Below are 23947 nucleotides of genomic sequence, written 5' to 3' on the forward strand. Positions count from 1 at the left end.
GAGACGACTGAACATCAAAGCTAGAGAAGAATAAAGAACTCCATCCGCGGAATACGGTCATGGAAGTGGACGTAAATAGGTGTGCCTTAAACAGGTTATAGCTACACCGCAAGGGTGAAACCCGAGGCTCACTTTTTAAACAAAAACAATTGGGAATTACCATCGTCTCAGATTCAGCGACTTGATTGTCTCAGTCGGTCATGATTCATTTATTAGCCTATTTACTTTTACTATTTACTTTATTGGTCCTCCACCCATCACAAAGGCCAATGAGAGCGGATACGACAAACCTACATTCACGTATTTGTGCTGCATGTAGATTCATTCACGTATTTGTGCTGCATGTAGCTACATTCATTTTTCTATTATGTTAACTTAATAATTAGCAGTGGTGCGCCTTCCTTGTGCAATAGTGAAATAGTGAAACTATTTCATAATTCTGAATCCAGGATGATACCAAGGTTCCTAACGTGGGAAAAAAATTGAGGGGAAATGATTGCCATGCTCATTAATGAGACCATCTCTCAATCTCTCAACTGAACAATAGAAGTTAAAAATTCACAAAAATCTGGGTGGTCTATAAATCAAAGCACAGAACAGCGTGGAAGAGGTAGACTCCCTACGCAACACATTGTACCTCAGACTAGTGTCTGAATTATACAGTATGTTCAGTCTAATGAGAATGTTATCTAGGTAAATACTGATCTGATTAAATAAGTACTGATCTGAATGTGAAAAATGACAGGTGTGCTCTGCTTTTGGTTGAGCACTGCAACCACCTGTGCTGATGCTTCTCAGCATTTTCACTTTCATTTCTTCTGTGTTTTTTTTTTTTTTTTTTTGCATTTGACTTTCAAATTGACCTTGGGCATATTTTTTGGCCAACGATTGAGTCACTCTCCAGTTTCAGTGGAGCTATAACAGGAGGTCTGAGCTTGAAAAGCATATTTTTGATCTTTTTCGTCTGCTAAATGTAAGTCAAACACATCCCATTAACACTATCAGGCTGCGCTCTTTGTTTTGGTTTTGCCTTTTGAGTTTGTTCTTGTGATGTTTGTGTGGTCATTTGTCAAACATTTATATAGTGTTGGTAGGATGGCAGTAGTAGTAGTAGTAGTAGAAGTAGTAGTAGTAGTAGAACATAATATACACGAGGAGCACATTCTAGGTGTGATCCTTAATGCTATTTTCAAAAACAATCTGATTTATAGGATTAATGTTTTAACTCATATCTAGGTCTAATGATTATGTTCACTACTATATGGAGTCATATATTCTTTATCAGATCTTCTTATATTTATAGCTAGTTTATTAATAGCTTATATACATGAATCTATGACGCCTTTGTATTTTCTGTTTGTTGTCCAACAACAATAAATATTTATTGCATCCTTTTGGTCCATAGACTGAAATAGGGGTTTGAAATTATGATAATTTAAGTTAGGTTAAAAGAAGAGCAATAATATCTGAATTTCTGTAAATTTCTTTCTATCTACAGCCTATGTGTTTAGGGCCTTCAATCTTCTCAATCGATTTCAACACTCAAAATTCTGATTTATTATTCTGAACAAATTGGCTTGGTATTCCAAAATAATTATTTATTATGTTGAATTTTAGATTTTCCTAACTTCAAAATATTTTTTAAAGAAAAGTTTGTAATTGGTTAATAGGAGAAACTCTCCTATGGTTTTACAGTATCTTCACACATTGACTGTAACTTCTATTCACTCAATGAATGGGAGTGATGTAGCTAACTGAAGAGGATTTTTTTGTTGAATAGTATGAAGAAAATGTGTAACAGGAATACCTTGTGTTGTGTACTATGAGTTCACCAAATAATACAAAATTTGAGCAGCTATCTATGTTAACTATCAAACTTGCAACCTATTTACCTGCCTACAAAGCTAGCAAATTAGTTTATGTGTGTGTGTGTGTGTGTGTGTGTGTGTGTGTACTACAAACAACATTCCTAATTGTTTATGGTGTAGCCTATCTTAAACTTGACTACACAGACTCTGAGGACCTGTTGCATTTCCACACAAAGCTAACAAAAGGATATATTAAAACTTTGGCCGGTGTGTACTTCCGCATTAATATCCTTTTAGTGTTTGGGCGTTTAACATCCCGCACACCAGCGTTTACCGACCTTCCATTTTCAGCTCACCAGAGAGAGTTATAGCGTGCCGCCATTTCACGTTCCACTTAAACCCTCAGAGCCCAAGTGTGCGGACTTTAGTTTACTAATCAGTTTTAATATTTGCATAAATTTTCGATTTCGCTATGTAGCCTAATTATGTGTGTGTGTGTACATATATATATATATATATATATATATATATATATATATATATATATATATGAACAGTTCATATATATATATATATATATATATATATATATATATATATATATATATATAAACAGTGAAATGCACATGCACTTTTACTCAGGCTTTTTGATAAGCAAAACATTATTGGAAACAGCCTAGTACCATGAGAAAACGTGTAACAGGAATACCTTGTGTTTTGTACTATGAATCCACCAAATAATAAAAAATTTGAGCAGCTTTCTATGTTAACTATCAAACTTTCAACCTATTTACCTGCCTACAAAGCTAGCAAATTAGGTTATCCTGCTAGCTTTGACCACAGGTGAATGCTTTTAGACTTCAAGACGATTAAATGTTTACCAAAAAATCTATATTATTCGTATTCATGATTTTGCATAGAAAAAAAACATCCCAACTTTATTGGACAGTGCACTCTTTGCTTGCCTCACCCAGTTGCACTGCTTCTCCATATGATGATTGGGTGCTTTCTTGAAGGGGGCAGAACATTGTAACCAACTGACAGTCACTGAAACGGTAATGAACATGACATATTGACACCAGAAGAAATCCCTTGGAGATGCAGTCATGGTTAGATTAGTATCCTTATCCAGAACCATTCTACACACTTGGTTGTTCTAAACTTCTTCATTTAAGATGTATGGAGGCCAGTGTGCTCTTGGGAACCTTCGATGCAGCAAAGATTGGTAGACTAGTGTCTGAATTATTGGCTCATTGGCTGACAGGCACTGCAAAACCAACACCTGCCACTGACTTTGACCCATACCTTTTACATAAATTACAAAGGGCACTTTATTTGCAAAGCCTTAGCATATGTCTACATTCAGAGATAATGTTAGAAGTTTTTTTTTTTTTAAATCTAAATAATAAATCAAAACATTGAGATAACAAGGCAATAATTTTGACATAGTACTGCTGCCAAAAATAATAAAAAAAGAATATTATGCTTTTTTTTTTTACTGCCTGGTGGAAATAGACTTCCATATTCACTCTAATTTGTTGGTTAAAAGTAAACATGTACAGTGCCCAAAACGAATAACAATATTTTAGAATGTGCTCATGTTCACTAACACATACACAGTGCAGTCTTCAGGAAGAAGTTATAATTTGAATGACTTTATTTACCTTTTGTGTGTGTGTGTTTGTACTACAAACAACATTCCTAATTGTTTATGGTGTAGCCTATCTTAAACTAGACTACACAAACTCTGCGGACCTGTTGCGTTTCCACACAAAGCTAACGAAAGGATATATTAAAACTTTGGCCGGTGTGTACTTCCGCATTAATATCCTTTTAGTGTTTGGGCGTTTAATATCCCGCACACCAGCGTTTACCGACCTTCCATTTTCAGCTCACCAGAGAGAGTTATAGCGCGCCGCCATTTCACGTTCCACTTAAACCCTCAGATCCCAAGCGTACGGACTTTAGTTTACTAATCAGTTTTAATATTTGCGTACATTTTCGATTTCGCTATGTAGCCTAATTATACGTGTACACACACACACACACACACACACACACACACACAGATATATATATATATATATATATATATATATATATATATATATATATATATATATATGAACAGTGAAATGCACATGCACTTTTACTCAGTCTTTTTGATAAGCAAAACATTATTGGAAACAGCCTAGTACCATGAGACGCTTGAACATCGAAACTAGAGAAGAATAAGCAACTCTATTTAACATCGTCTCAGATTCAGCGACTTGATTGTCTCAGTCGGTCATGATTAATTTATTAGCCTATTTACTTTTACTATTTACTTTATTGGTCCTCCACCCATCACCAAGGCCAATGAGAGCGGACACGACAAACCTACATTCACGTATTTGTGCTGCATGTAGCTACATTCACGTATTTGTGCTGCATGTAGCTACATTCATTTTTCTATTATGTTAACTTAATAATTAGCAGCGGTGCGCCTTCCTTGCGATTACCCTACACACGAATTAAAGCATAACTGATAAAGACATTAATACCCAGTCCCCGTGTGTGAATGTAGCTTTGTCGTGTCTAAATCTAACGCGTACGACTCTATAGTATCCTACAACACATTTGTAATTCGAGTAGCCACTTGATACTAAATAACTTCAAGCCTTAAGAAGGGACCGCCCACTTCGCCGCTCCACCAATGACACACAAAATCGATCGCCCATGTTAATGGAGGAGGGGGTTTAGGGCAGATCTATGCATTGGGGTTTTAGCTTCTAGGGTATAGACCTAGTGGCCTTCGGGAGGGAAAGCAAGCAGAGGTAGGACAGAATCAGTTTTTATAAAGAAACGCGTGTTTACACATTTCCAGATCACTTTTATTACAGCATAGGAAGCGAGAGCATTTTGTATGTCACTGTCTGTTTGTAGCAGTAGTAGGATAGTATGGCCATATGCCACCCTCTAACACACAAAGAAACAGTTCTAACACAAAGGCTACCAAGCCGGCTTGATGCAATAAAACACAAAGTAGCCTACTGTGGGTAGTCATACTATTTATATTAGTGTGTGTGTGTGTGTGTGTGTGTGTATGTGGTTTAATAACGTCAGTCTTCCTTCTTTGGGTATTTATAGAGAAGGCTGTAGAGATATTAGACGGCAACTTGAACGAAAACAACGCGATTTTGGGTCTTTATGTAGTGTGAAAAACGAATAGCAAAACAAGCACTGTGCTTTCACGGAATAGCCTAATAATGCCCTGGTAATTCAGTGTCTTCTGAAATAAATGTTCCACAAAAGTGATTTAAAGTCGGAAAGTGTTTAGTTGTTATTAGAAGCCGGTGTGTCCAAGCTTGGTGCTTGTTATGTGTTCACTAACGTGCTGGTCGACTTAATTCAAACTCCGTGCTTTATTCCTCTCTGAACTCGAGCAGAAAGCTGTAAGTAAAAGACGCCGCCTCGGCCCGTACAACTTCCTATCAAATTGTGGAAACTTCGCGGCAAAAACTGTCTCGCGAGATTTTTTTTCTCCTCTTGGTGCTACTATGCATTGAAAGTGGAGGAGAGAAAGAATACGAACTCAAAGTGTAGGAACTGACGAGGGAGGGAGGAGGCCCAGTGTTCCTCCCCCATCCAAACCCTATGTTAAAAGTATCTCAAAGACGTGCCATTTATTACATTTGTTTCCAGATGTACTAAATACTCGCAGTTAGCCTAGTTTGGTTTCCTAAAACTAGATGAACATTACATTTCATACATTATATGACGTAATTTATCCCTCAAGGAAAATTGCCTGGCAAATTATAGTGCACAAATACGTGGATATACTAAATAAATACCCATTGTAGAAATATATAACATACCAGTTATGTTCATAATATAAAACATATATATTTATAACGGTCACGTGTTTCTTTCACAGTTTCAGATGTGCAGTATTGTAGGGCTACTGAAGGCAGAACTAATTAAGTAGTAAATACAGTAGATCAATCAAATATGCTTGCGATTACTATAGATAAAATTTTGATGTTTTGTGTGCACAAAATACATATAAAAATTACAATAAGTTTAAAACATTACAGACGGTATAGGGTAATGGTTAATTCGACTTGTATAAATGCAGCTTGCAACACAATATGTTTGTTGAACATGTATGTAACAACTTGTAATGACATAATAATTAAGCAATATGACACCAATAGGGGTACAACAGCATGACTGCATGTATGAAATTGCGTTTTACCCAGTTCTATAAACAAAAATTAATATTTAGTAGCTGACATTTCAGACACAGTATGACCAAATGTTTTGTTTGTTTTTGCTCCATCAATGAAAATAGTTCCCAAAGAAGCGATAGTTGGATAGAATGTTGCATGTTGGCAAGCAACGCACAGACCGAATGACAGCCCATAGTAAGTTTGGTAACGGTTTAAATGTCATAAAATATTACTAGAATTTGAATTATATGTAGCGAACGCAGACAAGGGGAGTGATCCAAACAGGGAAAAGTACCAGTGCTGTTATACTAAATATCAGCACTCTTGGAACTTCACTTGTCCAATTGAATTAGTGGACCAGAACTAACTGTGGTATAATAATCCTTATACTAAAAATGATAGATTAGATCAATATGAAAACAAACCATAGTTATTTCAAATTTAATTTTGTGGTTGGCTGCAAGTGATTGTCTGATAATAGGTCTAAATGCATTCAGTGTCTTACAGGATACCAGAAAATGGCAACAGTTGTTAACCTGGAACTAGATGACCTTCAGGACAAATCTAGCCGCTATGAACTCCTGGCCTGGCTTAACAATTTACTACAAACTAAGTTTACTAATATGGAAGAGATATGCTCAGGTATGTATTTTGCTTTACTTCGAAGTCATGCTTGAAAAGTAAGGCCCTTAATGATATTTTTTTTTGCAGGGGCATGTTTTTGCCAGCTGATAGACTGGCTCTTTCCAGGGTCCATTGACATGAACAAAGTGAAGTTTCAGTGTCAGGAGAAGGCAGACTTTCGCCACAACTATAGTCTTCTGCAGACAGGATTCAGAAAAATGGGTGTCACAAAAGTAAGGTTTCCCATCATATTGTCTGACCATGCCTTACATTTACTGTATATTTGTATTGCATCCAAATGTAAACCAGAACAGAATGATATAGAGTTGCATATTGATCTAGGTCTGCAAATAAAATCTTTTTTTTTATGTTCTCTGCCTCTTTTTACAGAATATCCCAGTGGAAGAGCTAATAACAGGGAAATTCAAGCCTAATTTTGCTTTTCTGAAGTGGTTCCGGAAGTTTTTCCAAGCTAACATGACTGGGCAGGTATATAACCCACTGGAGGCACGTAATGGACAAGCGATTGCACATGCACAACCTAATTTTCGGTCTCCCCAGAGATCAAAATCACCAACAAACCTCAGTATGTCTGGTAAGACTATATTTATTACAAAAATAATAAATAATCCCAATATTGGAAGTGACATGGTTAGATATTGTCCTTTCCTGTTGTGGCCTTCTAATTATATTATACACTCAGCAAAAAAGAAAAAAAGAAACGGTCTATCACATTCAACTGCTTTTATTTCCAGCAAATTTCTTAGCATGTGTATTAACATAAAAACATTCAACAACTGAGACATAAACTGAACAGGTTACACAGATATTTGACAAACAGAAATGGAATAATGAGTCCATGAACTGGGGGTTGGGGGCAACATCAAAAGTAACAGTCAGTATCTGGTGGCCTCCAGCTCCTTTAAGTACTATAGTGGATCTCATCCTCATGGATTGCACCAGATTTGTCAGTTCTTCCTGTGAGATGTTACTCCACTCTTCCACCAAGGCATCTGCAAGTTCTCGATCACATCTGGGGGGGACACATGGTTACAAGATATTGTAATTGTGACCTTAATTGCCTACCGATTGAAAACTGTTAGTATCTTAAGAACTGTTCCACAGGTGCATGTGCAATAATTGTTTATGGTTCATTGAACAAGCATGAAAAACATTGTTTAAACCATTTCTGATAAAGATCTGTAAAGCTTATTTGGATTTTACAAAATTATCTTTAAAATACAGTCTCCTGAAAAAGGGACGTTTCTTTTTTTTTGCTGAGTTTATATTATAATGGTGTATTGTCATTGGTTATGAAATATAAAAGCGTGTGTAATTAATTATCTTAATTAATCATTGGCTCAGGAAAAGGGAAGGAGGATACTGACTCAGATGTGGATGTCCCTGAAAAAAAGTCCATTACTTATGACCCCCAGTGGCAAGAAACCTTCAAATGGATCAAGCCCAGCACTCTGGGGGATATCTATGCATACTGTACAATCTGTGATTTAAATATTACTGTGTTTAACTCAGGATTGCTTGATTTAAAACACCACCAGCAGTGTAGAAAACACAAAATGCAAGAATTAAAGGCATCCAGAAAAGGAAACCAGGTCAAGGATTTCACATGCAGTGAACTCATGCTGCGCTTCATTCAAACCCACTGTCTGCGTACTCACACTAAGAAGGTCTCCCAGCGTACAGCTAGACATGTTCTTGGATTACAGTACCCAAAAGACATTTCTGCTGCTGCTAAGAAGGTCTCTTACTGTATCTACCTTTATGGACATGTGGCACTAGATAAAGAGAGTGAGGAAGAGAACTACAGCTGTGTAGTACTTCTGGGGTTCTTTGACGAAAAGGCTGCAAAACATCGCATAAGAATTCTTGATATCTTTCAGCGTGTAGACTCTGATGATGCTATTGTTGAATCTTTGAAGGACATTCTGAAACGATTTGAGTTACCTGTGAGAAACATGGCAGCTTTCTATGTTGATGACCAGGATGAGATGTCTGGGAAGGTTTCCCTGAAACTGAAGAACCTCAATCCAAATGCAGTGGCTCTTGGTGGGCTTTATAGTTTGGCAGACTCAGCCTGTAATGCTGGAGTAAAGGCCTTTTCTGACAAGGTTCAGCAGCTTATTGTTAACGTTTATGAACACTGTTCTACTTGTTGCACTAAAAATGACCATCTTAAGGGATTGTTTGCTGGTGTTTGTGGCCTTGATGGTTCTGTCCACTCTCTCTCCCAGAACAGCAAAACATTTTGTATCCTAATAAAGAAGGTGCTTGAAATGTGGACAGACCTGATCTCATACTTCACTTCCTGCAGTGAGAATGATGACAAGGTTAAACACATCTGCTCTCAATTGGAGGATCCCAAACTCAGGATCTCCTTCATGTTCCTGGACCATGCCCTTGGACCACTTAAAACCTTTAATGATCGTCTAGAAAGGCGTGAGGGTTTTGCTCGTGCAGACCTTGTTCAGATCCTACGGGAAGCAAGTGGCCTACTTCGCTCCTATGCCTCATCATTTCTCCATCCTCAGGCTGTGGTGCATTTTCTGAAAGAACAAGACCTAGCCATACTTGAGAACCCAAAGCTGCACCTTCCTAGCAATGAACTGAGCTTTGGTGGGAATGCAGTGGAGAAATTTCTGTCTGAGAGGGAAGCAGAGCTGACTGACTTTCTGAAGGCATTTCAGGATGGGTGTATGGCTTTTTATAAGGCACTTACAGCTTGCATTGCTGAGGGGCTGCCATTGAGTGACGGTATCCTGAGGAGTATGTCTCAACTTCTAAGCCCGGAAGGACGGTTAAAGGTCACAAGCAAAGGTGTCGTAGAACTTGGTGAACAGTTTGGCCTCGTAATCAACCCAGAGGTATCTGCCCAGCTCAGAGATGAGTTTCTAGAATATCAGCTCATTGAGGAAGGAAATGGGGAAGACAATGGTGAGAATGGACATGCTGAAGGACAACCAGTTTGCTTTCCTAGTCCTTCCTTGGAGCATCATTGGAGTTCTGTCCTCAAGACCACTGCCAAAACATCTGTCTTTAGGCAACTTGTCCTTAGTCTTTTGGCTTTGCCCTGTCCACCTCTTGAAGCTGAGAAAGTCTTTGCTCAGGTATGCAGAAATATGATGTTGAAATATAAACCTATTTGTGCTTTGCTGTATACATATTTGTCATATATGTCTTATAGTGCATGATAGATGTATAATGCAGTATAAATATTGATATGTACCTGAAGTTAATGTAACTGTCCATCATATACAGGCAGTGGAGAATGGGGACATTGGCCAATTGGATGACCATTTGACAAACAGTGAGTCTGATTCCCTCAAAGAAGTGGATTCCACTAATGACGATTCATCCTCAGAAGTCTCCAGCACTAAGGCAACGCCTGTCAGAAACGGGAGGAAAAAGAAGACATTAAGTAAGCAGAGGATAAAGTGAATTTGTCCATTGTAAAAGAAAAATTAGACACTCTAGTTTTACCTAGAGGAAGAGGAAACTCTGAATACGCTTTATGTATGAATGGGTGGAGAAGATAGCAGTTGTGAACATCACAATTTTGTGATATTAGTGGCAGCTCATCTGTGTAGAAAGGTATGGCACACCACCAAAAAGCTTCTTAAACAGTGCACACATTTTGTGGTCTCACATGCCACAGTCATTTATGGGTTATTGCAGTGTGTCAGTGATTAATTCCCCATAAAGCAGAATTGTTTTCTCAGTCAGCTTGTCACTGCAGTAGAGGATCTGTATATTTCAAGGATCAAATGGTCGAAAGTAATCTAAAACATGCAGATCTCTGACATTCTCAGCTTTCAGTTAAGGTATTTACATCTGGTACCCTGTGGTTATAGTTGCATCTGCGGAACTTGCGTCTGTGCCACTTCTACATTTTGGAGTACAGTGTTTAGAATACTTATTATTATTATTATTATTATTATTCCTACATGGTTCAACAGGGAAGTAAATCATTCAGTGTCTACACGACATTGGTGCAGTAATATGTGCATTAGCTCTGTCATTGATGTGAGAGATTAGCTCTGTTGCAACTAAAGGTAGATGCTGTACATCTGCAGCCACTAAAACAGGGTGCCCACAGATCCTTAAACATCTTGCTTTGTAATATATAACAGTATAGAATTAACACTTCCAATCACAGCCAGTTATCATGCTCATAGAAGTCAGTTGGATTGATAGAAACAATGTGCTGTTTTCCAGAGCTGAGTGACCTTTCAGTCTCAGTGAAGCCATGCACGGTGCGACTGCAGAAGATAACCAATAAGACAGGTTTGAGCAGGACACAGTAAATAAGTGCTTTACAGTCAGAGCATGTACTCTTCATGTTAAAGCACCTTATTTTCCACTCCCTCATTTATGTACAGGCGTTTGTTGTCTGTACTGCTCAAACATTTGATCTGTTCAAATGAAATGACAAACAGTGGTCTGTCTAAAGAAGTATTCTCTTATTGCTCTCATAGATGAATAGATGTTGAGCAGTATAGATGTTCAGAGCAGGTGGCTTGAATTTCTGTATCTCAAATTCCTTTCCTGCAGCAATGGACATAAACAAAGATGGGGACCAAGTGTTTACTGAAGATGATGTAGTTTGGACTAAAGAGGTAATTAGATTTTAGTTGTTTGTAGATCAGATATAAAATACATATCTCAACGGCTACCCACACTAATTTTCATAAAACACTATTAACCCTTCTTCCTGTCTTTCCTACTAGCACCTTTCTTTTCTTATTTTTCTTTGGGAATACTGCAGTCTCTGGTGCTCCTGCTGGAGGTGCCTGGCCTGAGTGAGGGTGTGTATGTTTGTTTGTCATCCCTCAGGACTCCATTAGGGGGATTTATGGTTGGGAAAGCAGTTTGCGACAGAAGCCGCAGGCCCGCACTGTCTTTCAGGCTGGGTCAGCCACATGGGCCAAACCACAGAGCCTCCAATTGGACAAGAAGGAAGAGGCGGTATGTACCTGCCCAAGCTGGAGGCAGGATTCTCTGCTGTGTCATGACTGTAACAGCAATCTTGGCTAAAGGTGCATTGGGCTCTAGCAGTAACAAGCAAATCAACAAAAACATTGGATCTGTGTTTTTCTTGACCCCACCTCCCATTAACACACATATACATATATACGTAATGCCTCACCTCCCAGAATCTATCCGACCAACATATTTTGACAAAGACCTACTCAATGGATCCCTTGAGCCTCCACTTGATTCAAGTCAGGGGCAACTTCCCTGCAGATCATCCTTTATTAGCTGGCCCGACTAACCAGTTTACAGTCATTATTAATCACTTTTTACTTGGCTATTTATAACAAAGTTAGCTATGAACATATGAAATACTGGCATGGAAAGTAACCGATTTGTTGCTATTGATCCATTTTACCAGTTTATATCATTTATGATCTGAATGCCTGCATAAGAAAAAATGTAGTTACATCAGCATCCAGCGTCAGCAGATTTCTCCATCTTGGAAAAACTGCTCTTAAACTTATTTATGTTTTACTTCCTTAGGGTTCATTACACTTTGTTGCAGAAGATTGTTTTGTTTTGTTTTTACCCCACAACAAGAGTATCTGGAGACACTGGCCATTTAGCACTTTATTCCACCATATTTGCATTTCTGAGCAGATGGGAGTGGAATGAAGGACCTTTGAAGGAAAATGCTGCAACATGACTGACAGGATGGATGTCCAACACATACCTGTATATTTTCAGCTGTTCTTTTCTCTTGCGTTAATCAGACTGTTAAATTTTTATAAATCATTTTCCCAGATGTTTCTAATATTAGAAACAATAACAAAATTGACCAGTGCACCTTTAAGTGGCCTGCTGATTAATTGGGATTAATTGGTCCTGAGCATTGGACCGATTCTGAATGAATTCATTCCCTCTTGTTGCTGTGTTGTCTTCTGGATGCAACTTTGGCTATGGACACATGTCTCTTATGATTCGCCCTCTATTTTAAAGCACCAGTACCTAGCTTTCTATCCTTCTTGCAGCTCTTTACTTTTTCTTTGTTTCATCCTTTCAGTTTCTGCTCATGTGCTTCTTCATATGTAGTATATAAAGCTCTACCTTTATATACTACATGTTTTCTTGGTGTAAAACAGACATGGTAAGGTTAGCATGATCTCTCTATATGGCTTGTGTGTTCTTTTCTTTTTTGCAAACACATTCCTGTCGTGTATATTGTGAGTCTCCATCTTCCCTGTTGTTCTTTACATAAGTTGATTTGCTTTTGGTTACAGACGAAAAATGATGGAGGCCAAGCTGTATCAAGCATCACTACACCAAGTCCCAAGCCTGGAAAGAGAGCACAAATGTACCAGGTAATTTTCACATTATTCCATTTTTTGTAGAAGTGCTAACGGAAATATTCCTGAGCTACTAATTGGCTCCTGATCTCAAATTGTTTAGTTTTTTTCAGGCCAGACAACCTATGCAAAAGTCTTGTATACTCTAAATTAGGCTATAAACTTTGTCTTAACTGTTTTGTGTATTTGCTATTACTATTAGTGTGTCATAACATGTAATATTAATTTAGGAAAAAATGTATGCTGTCTGGAATTACCTGCAAAAAAAGGAAGAAAGTTTCAATTAACCTACCAGTCATTTTCCTTATAAAACAACATAAGATTAGTCACACCAGATATTCATTTTATTTTGTTTTTTACTGTTTATATTAAATATAACATTTTTGGATCAGATGTCCATTAAGAAAAAGTCGATGAAGTTGATGAATTCACTGAATTCTGTGTCTCCTCCCTATAGGATGGGAAGGGTTTTAAGGTTGGAGAGCTGGTGTGGGGGAAAGTGAAGGGTTTCTCATGGTGGCCTGGTCTTGTGGTGGCCTGGAAGACAAAGACATCTCCCCAATATCTGAGACGTGTTGAATGGTTCGGAGATGGCATGTTCTCAGAGGTGAGGATCTTACCCTGCATTCCAATGAAAGTCAGTCTTGACTTGACTCACCATTTCTCCAGTGTCAATTTCTACTGCTATCTTAAGGGCATCTCAATATTAGAGTGGCTCAAGTGAAGCCAGTGGAAGCCATGACTATAGACATCAGGAAAAACACTTGTTTAATGGTGATCTAATGGAGTACTAAAAAGCATTTATCAGTGTAATCTGATTAAATAAAAGCAGTTAGTATTGAAAAACAATATCGAACATTTGGGCTGTTGAAATAGTCATTTATGTAGCCAATAACTCCATGTACACATGACAGCTGATGTAAACTTACCTTGCTTGATAGTTAGCATGTTAGCAGAAAAGCAAACTAGTTACCTAGCCAGTATGACTCCCTACATAGTCGCTGGGAAATTGACAATATGGAAGATGGCTTCAAGTACATTTTTGCACTGCTAATCAGTGGGTATTTGCACAATATATAGGTGATGTGCACTTCAGAGGTGTAAAGAAGTTGATTATGCTGTGATAAAGCAGTTCTGAAACCCAGGACTACTCATTCACGAGTAGAACTTTTTCTCTTTTTCCTCCTCTAGGAGCCAGTATGGTCAGCACTGACTCTTTCTTTATCTCTGCAGATTTATACAGAGAGACTAATGCCTTTTGCGGAATTTGCAAAGTGCTTCTGCAACAATTCATATGCCAGTCTGCCCACTTACAAAGACGCCATTTACCAGGTTCTTGAGGTAAACTAGAATAAAAGTCACACTTCCTATTAAACCTTAGAGTGAGTAAAATAGAGTGTGCTTATAGCCTTTGTGTGTAGTTGGCAGGTGAGCGTTGCTCACGGACCTTCACAGCCTCGGGGAACAAACAAGAGATAAAGGCCATGCTGGACTGGGCTTTTGGGGGCTTTCAACCCACAGGCCCTGAGGGATTTGCACCTCCAGGTACTTGTGGTAAGTACAACACTTAGAGTACTTAGCATTTTTATCCTTTATCTATATGTTTTATTAGCTCCATAGTATAGCATTCAGTGTATTAAAAAATACACTTTTAACTATAATCAAGTGGTTGTTCCCTAGTGGACCATGGTCCAGACTTTACAGATACTGTTATACCTACCTACATATACAATATCTCACAAAAGTGAGTACACCCTTCACATTTTTGTAAATATTTGATTATATCTTTTCATGTGACAACACTGAAGAAATTACACTTTGCTACAATGTAAAGTAGTGAATGTACAGCTTGTGTAACAGTGTAAATTTGCTGTCCCCACAAAATAACTCAACACACAGCCATTAATGTCTAAACCACTGGCAACAAAAGTGAGTGCACCCCTAAATGGTTATCGGTGCCAATTAATCAGTCGGTTGACCTCAAGTCCAATAGTGGACTAAGTTTATCAGCAAAACAAAGTGAAAAAATTATAGTAGCAGAGCAGATCAACATGTGAAAACTGGCTATAACTCATATATCTATTATACAATCATATGAAGTTATTTAAAGTATTTAGCTGAAGGCAGCTCACTGGGCCAGAGACTAGCTGCAGGGCTAATAGTTCAGAAGGGAAAAGGCATAATGGCTGGTTTTAGAAATTGTCAAAATGACAAAAACAGAACTTTTAAAGACGAATGGAGAAAGAAGTGTGTGTGTATTCTCCCTGCGTCAAATTCAAAATAAATGTTTAATCTATTCATGGCGCTAGTCAAAAGTAGAAATTTGAAGCTCCACTACTAAACAAAACATAACAATTTTAAATCTGTTTATATATTACAGTTAATGGTTAAACATGAAAAGATAACTGTTGTCAATTCAGTCATGTTAGTTGCTTATCCAGGGAATTTTAAGTAACTGGACTGTACTACAAATTTGAGTTGAATGCTCCTGCTCTAATTAATAGTTTGCCATTTAGAGTAGTTTTTGATGTTAAATGATTTTATGTAAACCCATGACTGTAAATGTAAAACTGTTGTATCTGTAAAAACCTATGATGGACAACCTGAATGGTGTAACTTGTATCTTAACAAACACTAAACACCCATTTTCACCACACAGCTTCATCTGTCAACCAAAAAGCTGAGTCTTCAGACTCCTCTGTGTCTGAGTATCAACCTCCAGCCAAGAGGAAATATGTCCACAGAAGCAGACCTTCCACAACTCAGGAGTACACAAGAGGTAGATGCCAATATATTTTTATATCCTAGATTTAACAAATCAATCAAATCAGTTTACTTGGACAGCAGTATATTGTCAACAGAATACTACAGCATGTTTGTGACTTGTTACTTATATTCTTCTTCTATTATTATTATTATTATTATTATTATTATTATTCATATATCTTCTTCAGAGCAAATGGTTGATCAAGTTTCAGTAAAAGGGAAAAACATTGAAGGTGAGTTGTTATAATGTTTGACTTCTTTTGCAATGTATATCATTGTGCATGTAAATATAAAAACCTGGTTCTTTTATGCACATTCTCTAGATTTCTGCCTCTCATGTGGCACTCCAGACATTGAGATTTTCCATCCACTCTTTGAAGGCAGCCTTTGTTTAAAATGCAAGGTAAAGCATTGTTATTTTTTTCCCCTTCTGAGATCACTGTGCAGTTGTGCACAGTTATTGATCTATGCATGTTTTGTGTGTGTGTGTGTGTGTGTGTGTGCACATGTTCAACTTTATAGGAGAATTTTACAGAGACTTTATACAGATATGATGAAGATGGATATCAGTCTTATTGCACTATCTGCTGTGCTGGCCTGGAGGTCATTCTGTGTGGCAATGCCAGCTGCTGCAGGTTAGAATTGCATAAACACACATTCTCTCTTTGTTTTAAATGCAACTAAACTGCTTATACCTTGTGGCCAACCTCACCACATCACTCCCTTTCAGGTGTTACTGTAAGGACTGTCTGAATATGCTGGTTGGACCAGGGACATTTGACAAGTTGAAAGACGTAGATCCATGGAGCTGCTACATTTGCCTGCCCCCTAACAAATATGGTGTGCTTAAGCTCAGGCCAGACTGGAGTGTGCGTGTTCAGGAGTTCTTCGCCAATAACAGTGCCTTTGAATTTGTAAGTAGGAAATAAGCCTTGTTAAATGGCTATCATTCTTTTCCTTGTTGATGACTGTAGTGTTTTAAAGAAAGATAAGACTGAAGGACTAGAGTGAGGTGTAAAGGCACACTTTCACCTCTACTGACAATATATCCATTCTTATTGAAGATTAATTTGTGATGTTTTGGTTATTAATACTAAAGTTCCATGTGTGCTGTGTGATGACCATAAGTGGCACCTTTCTCTGTGGTATAGGAACCACACAGAGTGTACCCCTCAATTCCCGCTCAACAGCGCCGGCCTATCAAGGTTTTATCCCTCTTTGATGGAATTGCGACAGGTCAGTTTCTGGGTTTTGCTCAGATATAAATCAGAAATAGACATAAAAACAAAATTAAATATCCAGATTAAAAGGATATAATTGTAATATGTCTTTTTCCATAGGTTACCTTGTTCTGAAAGACCTAGGCTTCAAGTTAGAGCGTTACATTGCTTCGGAGATCTGTGAGGACTCTATTGCTGTAGGGATGGTCAAGCATGAAGGAAAGATTGAATATGTCAATGATGTGCGCACCATCACCAGGAAACATGTAAGAACATTTGCATAAGTGATTCTGTGAGTTTGGTATGAACTTCACTACCACTCACACTATACATACTGATAACACTATTATAAGAGCAATGGACTACTTTATAAAGCCCTTCTAATACTTCTGCTAATCTGTACTACAGCTGGCAGAATGGGGACCGTTTGACCTTCTGATTGGTGGTAGTCCCTGTAACGACCTATCCATGGTGAACCCAGCCAGAAAAGGCCTTTTTGGTAAGACAATATTCGCCCTTATTTATATGCTTTTGTATTTCAGTGACACTAATTCCATATTTATACTACATGGTTCAAGTGACCCAATTCCGATTTTTTCCTCTCATGTGGCACAGATCAGATATGACCCATGAACGTGTAAGCAGGGAAAAAAGCACATGTATTCTGATATTCTCAGATCAGTTTCAGGCCTCATTCATATGTGGAAATAAATCTGACATGAATCAGATACTAATCGGTGCATTTGCGTCTGCCATGTAAGTGGACAGATCGGATATTCCCCTGTCAATGCGAGTCGTAAGTCATTGAAAAAGCGACAGTGATGGATGACGTCAACTCAGGTGGACACCAACTGCAAAAACACAACTCTCATGGCACAATGGAGGGCGAAGGATCAACCCAGTGGAGTCATGCCGAAGTTGTGTATCTTTTGAGTCTTTGGGGCGAAGATACAGTGCAGGCAAACATGCAGGGTTGTTACAGAAACAAAGTCAATTTTGAAGACATTTCAGGCGAGATGGGAAGGCGCGGTTTTAATTCCCCGCTTTAAGAGGCCAGTGTTTTGCTTACCTTTAAATATGGTGCGGAAAGTAAAAGTTTGTATTATATTTTCGTCTGCGTCCATTGAAGATTGTGCCGTTTTTACTTCCTTTTCGGCCTAAGCTTTTTCGATGACGTCTACCTTGGGTTGTTTCACGAAGTGTAGAGTATAAATGCAGATATTGGATATGGGTCACTTTTAAAAGAAGTTTTTTTTTTTCCAAAAAAAATCGGATATAGTCAAAAATCGGAATTGGGCATCAAGACCTGCAGTGTAAATGCAGCCTAAAAATCTGCAACCATTTCCAAGTGTTCCGCTTTTATCCCTATTTCTCTACTAGAGGGCACAGGCCGACTGTTCTTTGAGTACTACCGTATGCTAACTATGATGAGGCCAAAAGAAGACGACGACCGGCCTTTCTTCTGGCTCTTCGAGAATGTGGTGGCCATGAGCGCACATGATAAAGCTGATATTTGTCGCTTTTTGGAGGTAGGATTTTTATATGAATCTCACAAAATGTGACACCTATCACATAAGCAAAAAATGATCTACTACAGTTCCAGAAATGTTGTGCTTTAATTGTGCCTAATGACATTTTACCTGCTTATGTATTATTCATCAGTTTCTTCTATTGTTTGTGTGGAAAAATGTAATTATCATAAATGTAATCTTTTTGCAAATTTTAAAAAAGGCCAATAATTCTGGAGCTCACTGTACATGCAAGACATTACATTACATTACAGAAGTTGGTGATAGACAGTTGTTTAGCCAAAAGTAGTAATTACATACATTTTCCAGCTTGTATAATCTTTTTTTCTCTAGGTCTGTTGAATGGGTCTAGTGCAGGGGCCATGTTTTTTTCCAAAGAGCAAATGCAACAAAGGAATATTTTACTATTATGCAAAACATGTTTTTTTTCAATAACAATGACTTTATTTAGGTCCATAGACAACTCAAAAACAATAGGTAACATGTTGCAATATGGAATTAATTCTGCAGAGCTTTCACTTTGAGGTTGAGTTTCCATGTGACCAGCATAAAACCTCTTCTGTGTGTGTGTGTGTGTGTGGACTCATCCAGTGCAAGAGAAAAAAAATCTGTTGAATTTACATCCCTGCTCTTTTATTTTCTGAATGATATTCTCCTTCTTAGGGAAATCCACAGACAGTTCACTTGCCATACTCAACATGCATGACTTTACATCTCCTCTGTCAGTAAAAGGTTTTCCTTGTCTTAAAATCTCCAGTGAGCCTGCAAGCTTCCAGTTGCCCCTGTCCACACTTGCAGCTGCCGCTGTCTCGATTGCAGTTTCCGTTGGAGCTCTGCGCACGCCTTGCTTTTGCTTTCCCCCACTGGGTACATTGCTGAAAAAGCAAAATGGCTCTTAACATTTTTTAAAGTGAGGCAATAAGTTCTGTGAAAATCAGACACAGCAGTAACTGCTTGAATCTGAGCGCGAGAGGTTACCATAGAAGCGTAAGTAGTTTGCCATTGATTGGTATCGTAACGCGTTCGCACAGCACTGCATAAATGCACTGGCCGGAAGAATTTGAAATATATTATTGTAAACTGACTTTTCATTAACTTCAGTAGGCTGTACAACAAAGGAATTGTAATTGACTTTGCGTTGTATACAGGAAACTGATCTCTAGTCATGTGCTTCAGTTTTTAACAATCATATGTTGGTGAAGGGTGAGACACCTGGCGAGCCACATGATTTTTGTCAAACAGCCACATGTAGCTCGTGAGCCACTGCCCAAACACTGGTCCAGTGCATGTTGTTCATAGTTATGTTTTGTATATAAGCTTATATTTTACTCTCTTTCCTTTTCTGATGTTAGTGTAATCCGATCCTAATTGATGCTGTGAAAGTGAGTCCCGCCCACAGAGCGCGCTACTTCTGGGGCAATCTACCTGGAATGAACAGGTACTTAGACCTGAAGCTAAAATCATTCTATTACATTGAACACTAAATTATTATAACAAAATATGATGACAATATGTTTCTTTACAGACCACTGTCTGTATCACTTAACGACAAAGTAGAGCTGCAGGACTGCCTGGAAGTTGGTCGGGTTGCTCAGGTCAGAATGAGAAAGGAATGCATTGATACTAACCATTTTTAGCCATATATTGACTTAATGTCCTGACATTATACTGCACTCTTTCTACAGTTTAATAAAGTTCGCACCATCACAACAAAATCTAATTCCATTAAGCAAGGAAAAATGGGGCCTCTTCCTGTTACCATGAATGGGAAGGAGGATTACCTTTGGTGTACAGAGATGGAAAGGTGAGCATGAATAATGAAAGAGAATCACAGAGCCAGTCCCATATGGAAATCAATTCAAATGCGTTAGCATGTTATTTGACTGCAGAACATTTCGAAGCGTTGCGCATGTTCCATGTTATATCTTTGTGCATCATGCATTCATTTAGCTTTATTTAAATGCAGTCTTTTTATTGCAGGATATTTGGCTTCCCTAAGCATTACACTGATGTGAATAACATGAGTCGAGGCCAGAGGCAGAAGGTTCTGGGGCGTTCCTGGAGTGTTCCTGTGATTCGTCACTTATTTGCACCACTGAAGGATTACTTTGCATGCGAGTCTTAGTTATCCTTTAACTACTATGGAAGTATAATTGTGCCAACTGTCCTCAATTAAGGGACACTTGGATGATCACTTTACAGTTGGTTTTATGAACAAGTCATTCCCTTCGAATGCTATTGAAGTTAGAAACGTGTATACCAATGTCGTATGTAACTTTAGAGACGGTCCCTTAATTTGCGCATATCTGCGAATGCTGAACATCCAACGTCAAGCCAACTTTATGCCAGTCCGCTCGGTTCATCTTCTCTTGTGGCTTGTCAGCACAATCCCACCACTAGCGGGCCAGCCCACAGTAGCATGTTACAGTAGTATCGGCAATCCATTGCTCTTCCTGTGAGACCCGGATGTTAAGACCTGAATTTTTGCAGCCTGAATTTGTGAGGTTGAAAAATAGTGTGTTGAAATATTATCTGACAAATAATGAAGATGGTATTTTAACAACTGAATATTTTGGAACCGTATTTTAGGAAGGTGAATATGTGTGTATTGAATTTTAAATGCTGGAATTTTGTTTTCAGTCAAAATATACAAACCCAATGTATTGCAGAGGAAACTAATTCAAGCATTGTTATTGCTGTGGGTTTTTTTTTTTTAATTTGTGTCAAATTGCTGGGCAGAAAAATTCAAGTATTGTTATTGCGATAACTTTTTATTCAACATGCTATTTTGCCTTGAGGACAGTTGGCACTATTATACTTCCATAAAACTACTATCCTTTAACAACCTTGAGATTCAAAAGGAGAGGAAAAGTAATGCCTTGGAATTTTTTTACCTACAACCCTAAAATCTGTTTCTTAGCAATTTTTTTAATTAATGAATTTTTAGAAGATTTTTGGTGTTTTGCAAACTTTGACCTTTTAGAAAATCTGTTTTATGACACACTTTTATTATTTTAAAGTCACCTGGTCGCTTTTTTCAGCTTGAGCAAGGTCAGGATGCACGGACACTTTTTGGTTTTAAACATTCTATGTACTGTTGATCTAGTTTTGTTTAGACTGTCTTTTTTTAGTCTGTCTTAATGACAATGTTGTGCTAGGGAGCCACTGAACCCCCACCCCACTACCTCAGTTATAATTTGTGATTGGTGCATTATCTGGAAAAATGCTGTTTACCTATTTATACGTTAATGAATGACAGTGAGTTGGGCTTATAGGCACTCTTAATGCTACATAAGTTTATCAGGTCAGGAATTTTTTTTATAAATAATCATCAGACTGGTCATTTTAATTCATGCCATCATATATTTTTCAGAAATTTTTCTGCCTCAGTTTACATACTACTTTTACATTACCATCACTGATATTCTCGACAGTTTTAAATGTAATCATGTAATATATTTTTATAGTACAAATCCCAAAGCTGATTCGAATATGAAAAAAAATCTAATCAGAAATTGAATAAGCCTCGATTTGACAAGTTGACAGCTTTACTTTTTGAGCTTTTGGTGCTATCACTTTTTATTGAAGTTTCTCTGAATATAAGGAAAAGTTTTAAATTTAGAATTTTATACATGACTACTGTGATTCCTGAATATATTTTAACATGACTACCATTATCACTGTATTTTGAATGTAGAATCAGACCACATGAACAGTTTGTGCTTTGTTCACATTAAGAAATGCCAAAAAAAAAAAAAAACATTCTGTGGCTCCAATTGTCCATTCATCATTAAGATGCTATAAACATAGGAAGTCATATTTATCCAGGACAGTTTGAGGTGCTAACAAAGCAGCATTTGCTCGGTGCATGGTGCTTATTCTGTGGAAGTTGTAAAATTAGTATTTATTCTGTATACAAAATTATGTTAATCACGTACTGTTTACTAGCATGTTCATTAAACCTGTTAGAGCAATACTTCATAACAAATAAACAAAATTTCGAGGTCACACCTGTGGTGTAAACTGAAACGGTGATGCAAGATGTTTGAGGTCTAACTAGTGGTGAAGTCATTCATGTAAGCTATGTGAAATGTGTTTATATTGCTTTTCTGTAGCATAGTAAATGTTAGCACATCAGGAGAATCTACTAAACTGTTTACACAAGCAGGTCTCATTTCCATGGAGAATACTTGACAGGTCAGTTGTTGCTGTTGTTTTTAATTAATTCCTTTTTTTACTTTCTTGAGAGTGAGTTTTAGTGTTGTCCTCTTGAACTTTTCTACTGAGTGATTATGTTAACATCAAGCTTTTATATCTGGGTTCTCACTGTCAGAAGGTGATCATTGCTGTTCAAGCGAGTGATGGTCTCCTGTAGTGTCAAGCATAAAAGCCACATGAAATGGTCACAACTCATGGGCCAAGTTTACATTTTTATTTTGTAACTTGGTATTCCACTAAGTTTGATTGACATGTGATGTAACTGGCAACTAATAAATTGTTTGTTCCTGCTCAGTCTTTTAATCATTGTAGAATGTTTTTTCTACTCTACTCACTTTATCAGAGGTGCTTACTGATTATTATTATATACTTTTTAGATAATCTACAACAAACTATTTAGTCTACTTAACCATGAAGTTAATCAAACAAAAAGCTCTATTCATTAATTCTGTAGAAATACTACAATCTGATCTTACTGTTCCAGCTCTTGCACGCCAGTCCTGCTGCCTTATGGTATAGTGCAGTGTCCACTAGTTCCCTTCGGCAGAAGCAGTAGGTTATCCGGGTATTTCTCACCTGAGAATTCGGATATACTACTCCTTTGGCATACTGCTTTTCACCTACTATATATTAGGGTAGTAGGGATATTCGGAAGCAGCCACACTGAATAATTATCTAAGTGCACTCAGTGATATTCTGATATTCCCAACCCTGGTTCTGGTGTATCGTATGTCCTGCACATTTCAGTGTTTTCTCTGTTCCCAAGACACCTGATTCAAACACTCAGATAATTAACAGCCCTGAGTTGAAGTGGATGTGTTACAGCAGGGAAAATACTAAAATGTGCAGGAGAGTTGGTACTCCAGAACCAGGGTTGGGAACCTGTGATGTAACCTAGCAGGTGAAGTATACCAATAATGTCCTTTGATGTTTTTAGGGAATATGAAATAGGTAGGTTGTATAGCATGTACTTTCTGTCTCACAGGTTCAAGGTAAAACCCTTCCAGTTAAATCCTGAGCTCTGGTTACTGTTTGTGCAGAACTTCTGTGCATGTTTTCCCTACGTCTCTGAGGGTTTTCTCTGGGTTCTCCAGTTTCCTCCCGCCTCACAAACCAGTAGGATGTATTCAAGCCTCATGCCCAGTGTTCCCAGGATAGGCTCTGGATCTACCTTGACCCTGACCAGGATAGCGTGCTTCCTGAATGTGAATGATTTAGTGATTTTTATTTTTA

At 37.9% G+C, this 23947-nt stretch overlaps 1 protein-coding gene across 6 annotated transcripts; it reads left to right on the forward strand.

The window, feature by feature from the left end:
• On the forward strand, positions 1 to 23008 carry dnmt3ba (DNA (cytosine-5-)-methyltransferase 3 beta, duplicate a). 6 transcript variants are annotated; one of them, XM_053625092.1, is made up of 27 exons: positions 1 to 973; positions 6142 to 6214; positions 6527 to 6661; positions 6731 to 6876; positions 7034 to 7238; positions 8009 to 9768; positions 9920 to 10079; positions 10877 to 10945; positions 11213 to 11277; positions 11495 to 11626; positions 12916 to 12996; positions 13439 to 13588; positions 14215 to 14322; positions 14403 to 14535; positions 15641 to 15760; positions 15936 to 15980; positions 16071 to 16150; positions 16270 to 16382; positions 16478 to 16661; positions 16899 to 16983; positions 17088 to 17233; positions 17376 to 17466; positions 18348 to 18496; positions 19849 to 19934; positions 20022 to 20091; positions 20182 to 20300; positions 20477 to 23008. In XM_053625092.1, exons 2-27 carry the CDS (start codon positions 6169 to 6171, stop codon positions 20619 to 20621), a joined length of 4623 nt encoding a protein of 1540 aa, XP_053481067.1. In that variant the 5' UTR covers positions 1 to 973; positions 6142 to 6168; the 3' UTR covers positions 20622 to 23008. The 6 variants fall into 6 exon arrangements, with proteins under 6 accessions (XP_053481067.1, XP_053481068.1, XP_053481069.1 ...); XM_053625093.1 differs by lacking the exon at positions 6142 to 6214 and having other exon boundaries at positions 6517 to 6661; XM_053625094.1 differs by lacking the exon at positions 6142 to 6214.
• Positions 23009 to 23947: the final 939 nt, after the last annotated feature.

Source organism: Ictalurus furcatus, chromosome 5 (assembly GCF_023375685.1).
Source record: "Ictalurus furcatus strain D&B chromosome 5, Billie_1.0, whole genome shotgun sequence".
In the NCBI taxonomy this organism is placed as follows: domain Eukaryota; kingdom Metazoa; phylum Chordata; class Actinopteri; order Siluriformes; family Ictaluridae; genus Ictalurus; species Ictalurus furcatus.

Bases quoted from the DNA above. Each gene is read 5' to 3' on its own strand.
- dnmt3ba (XM_053625092.1), top strand. From the start codon at position 6,169: ATGTTGCATGTTGGCAAGCAACGCACAGACCGAATGACAGCCCATA. The intron at 11,627-12,915 runs GTATGTACCTGC...TTTTGGTTACAG, and splicing joins TGGACAAGAAGGAAGAGGCG to ACGAAAAATGATGGAGGCCA. The intron at 15,761-15,935 runs GTAGATGCCAAT...TATCTTCTTCAG, and splicing joins AACTCAGGAGTACACAAGAG to AGCAAATGGTTGATCAAGTT.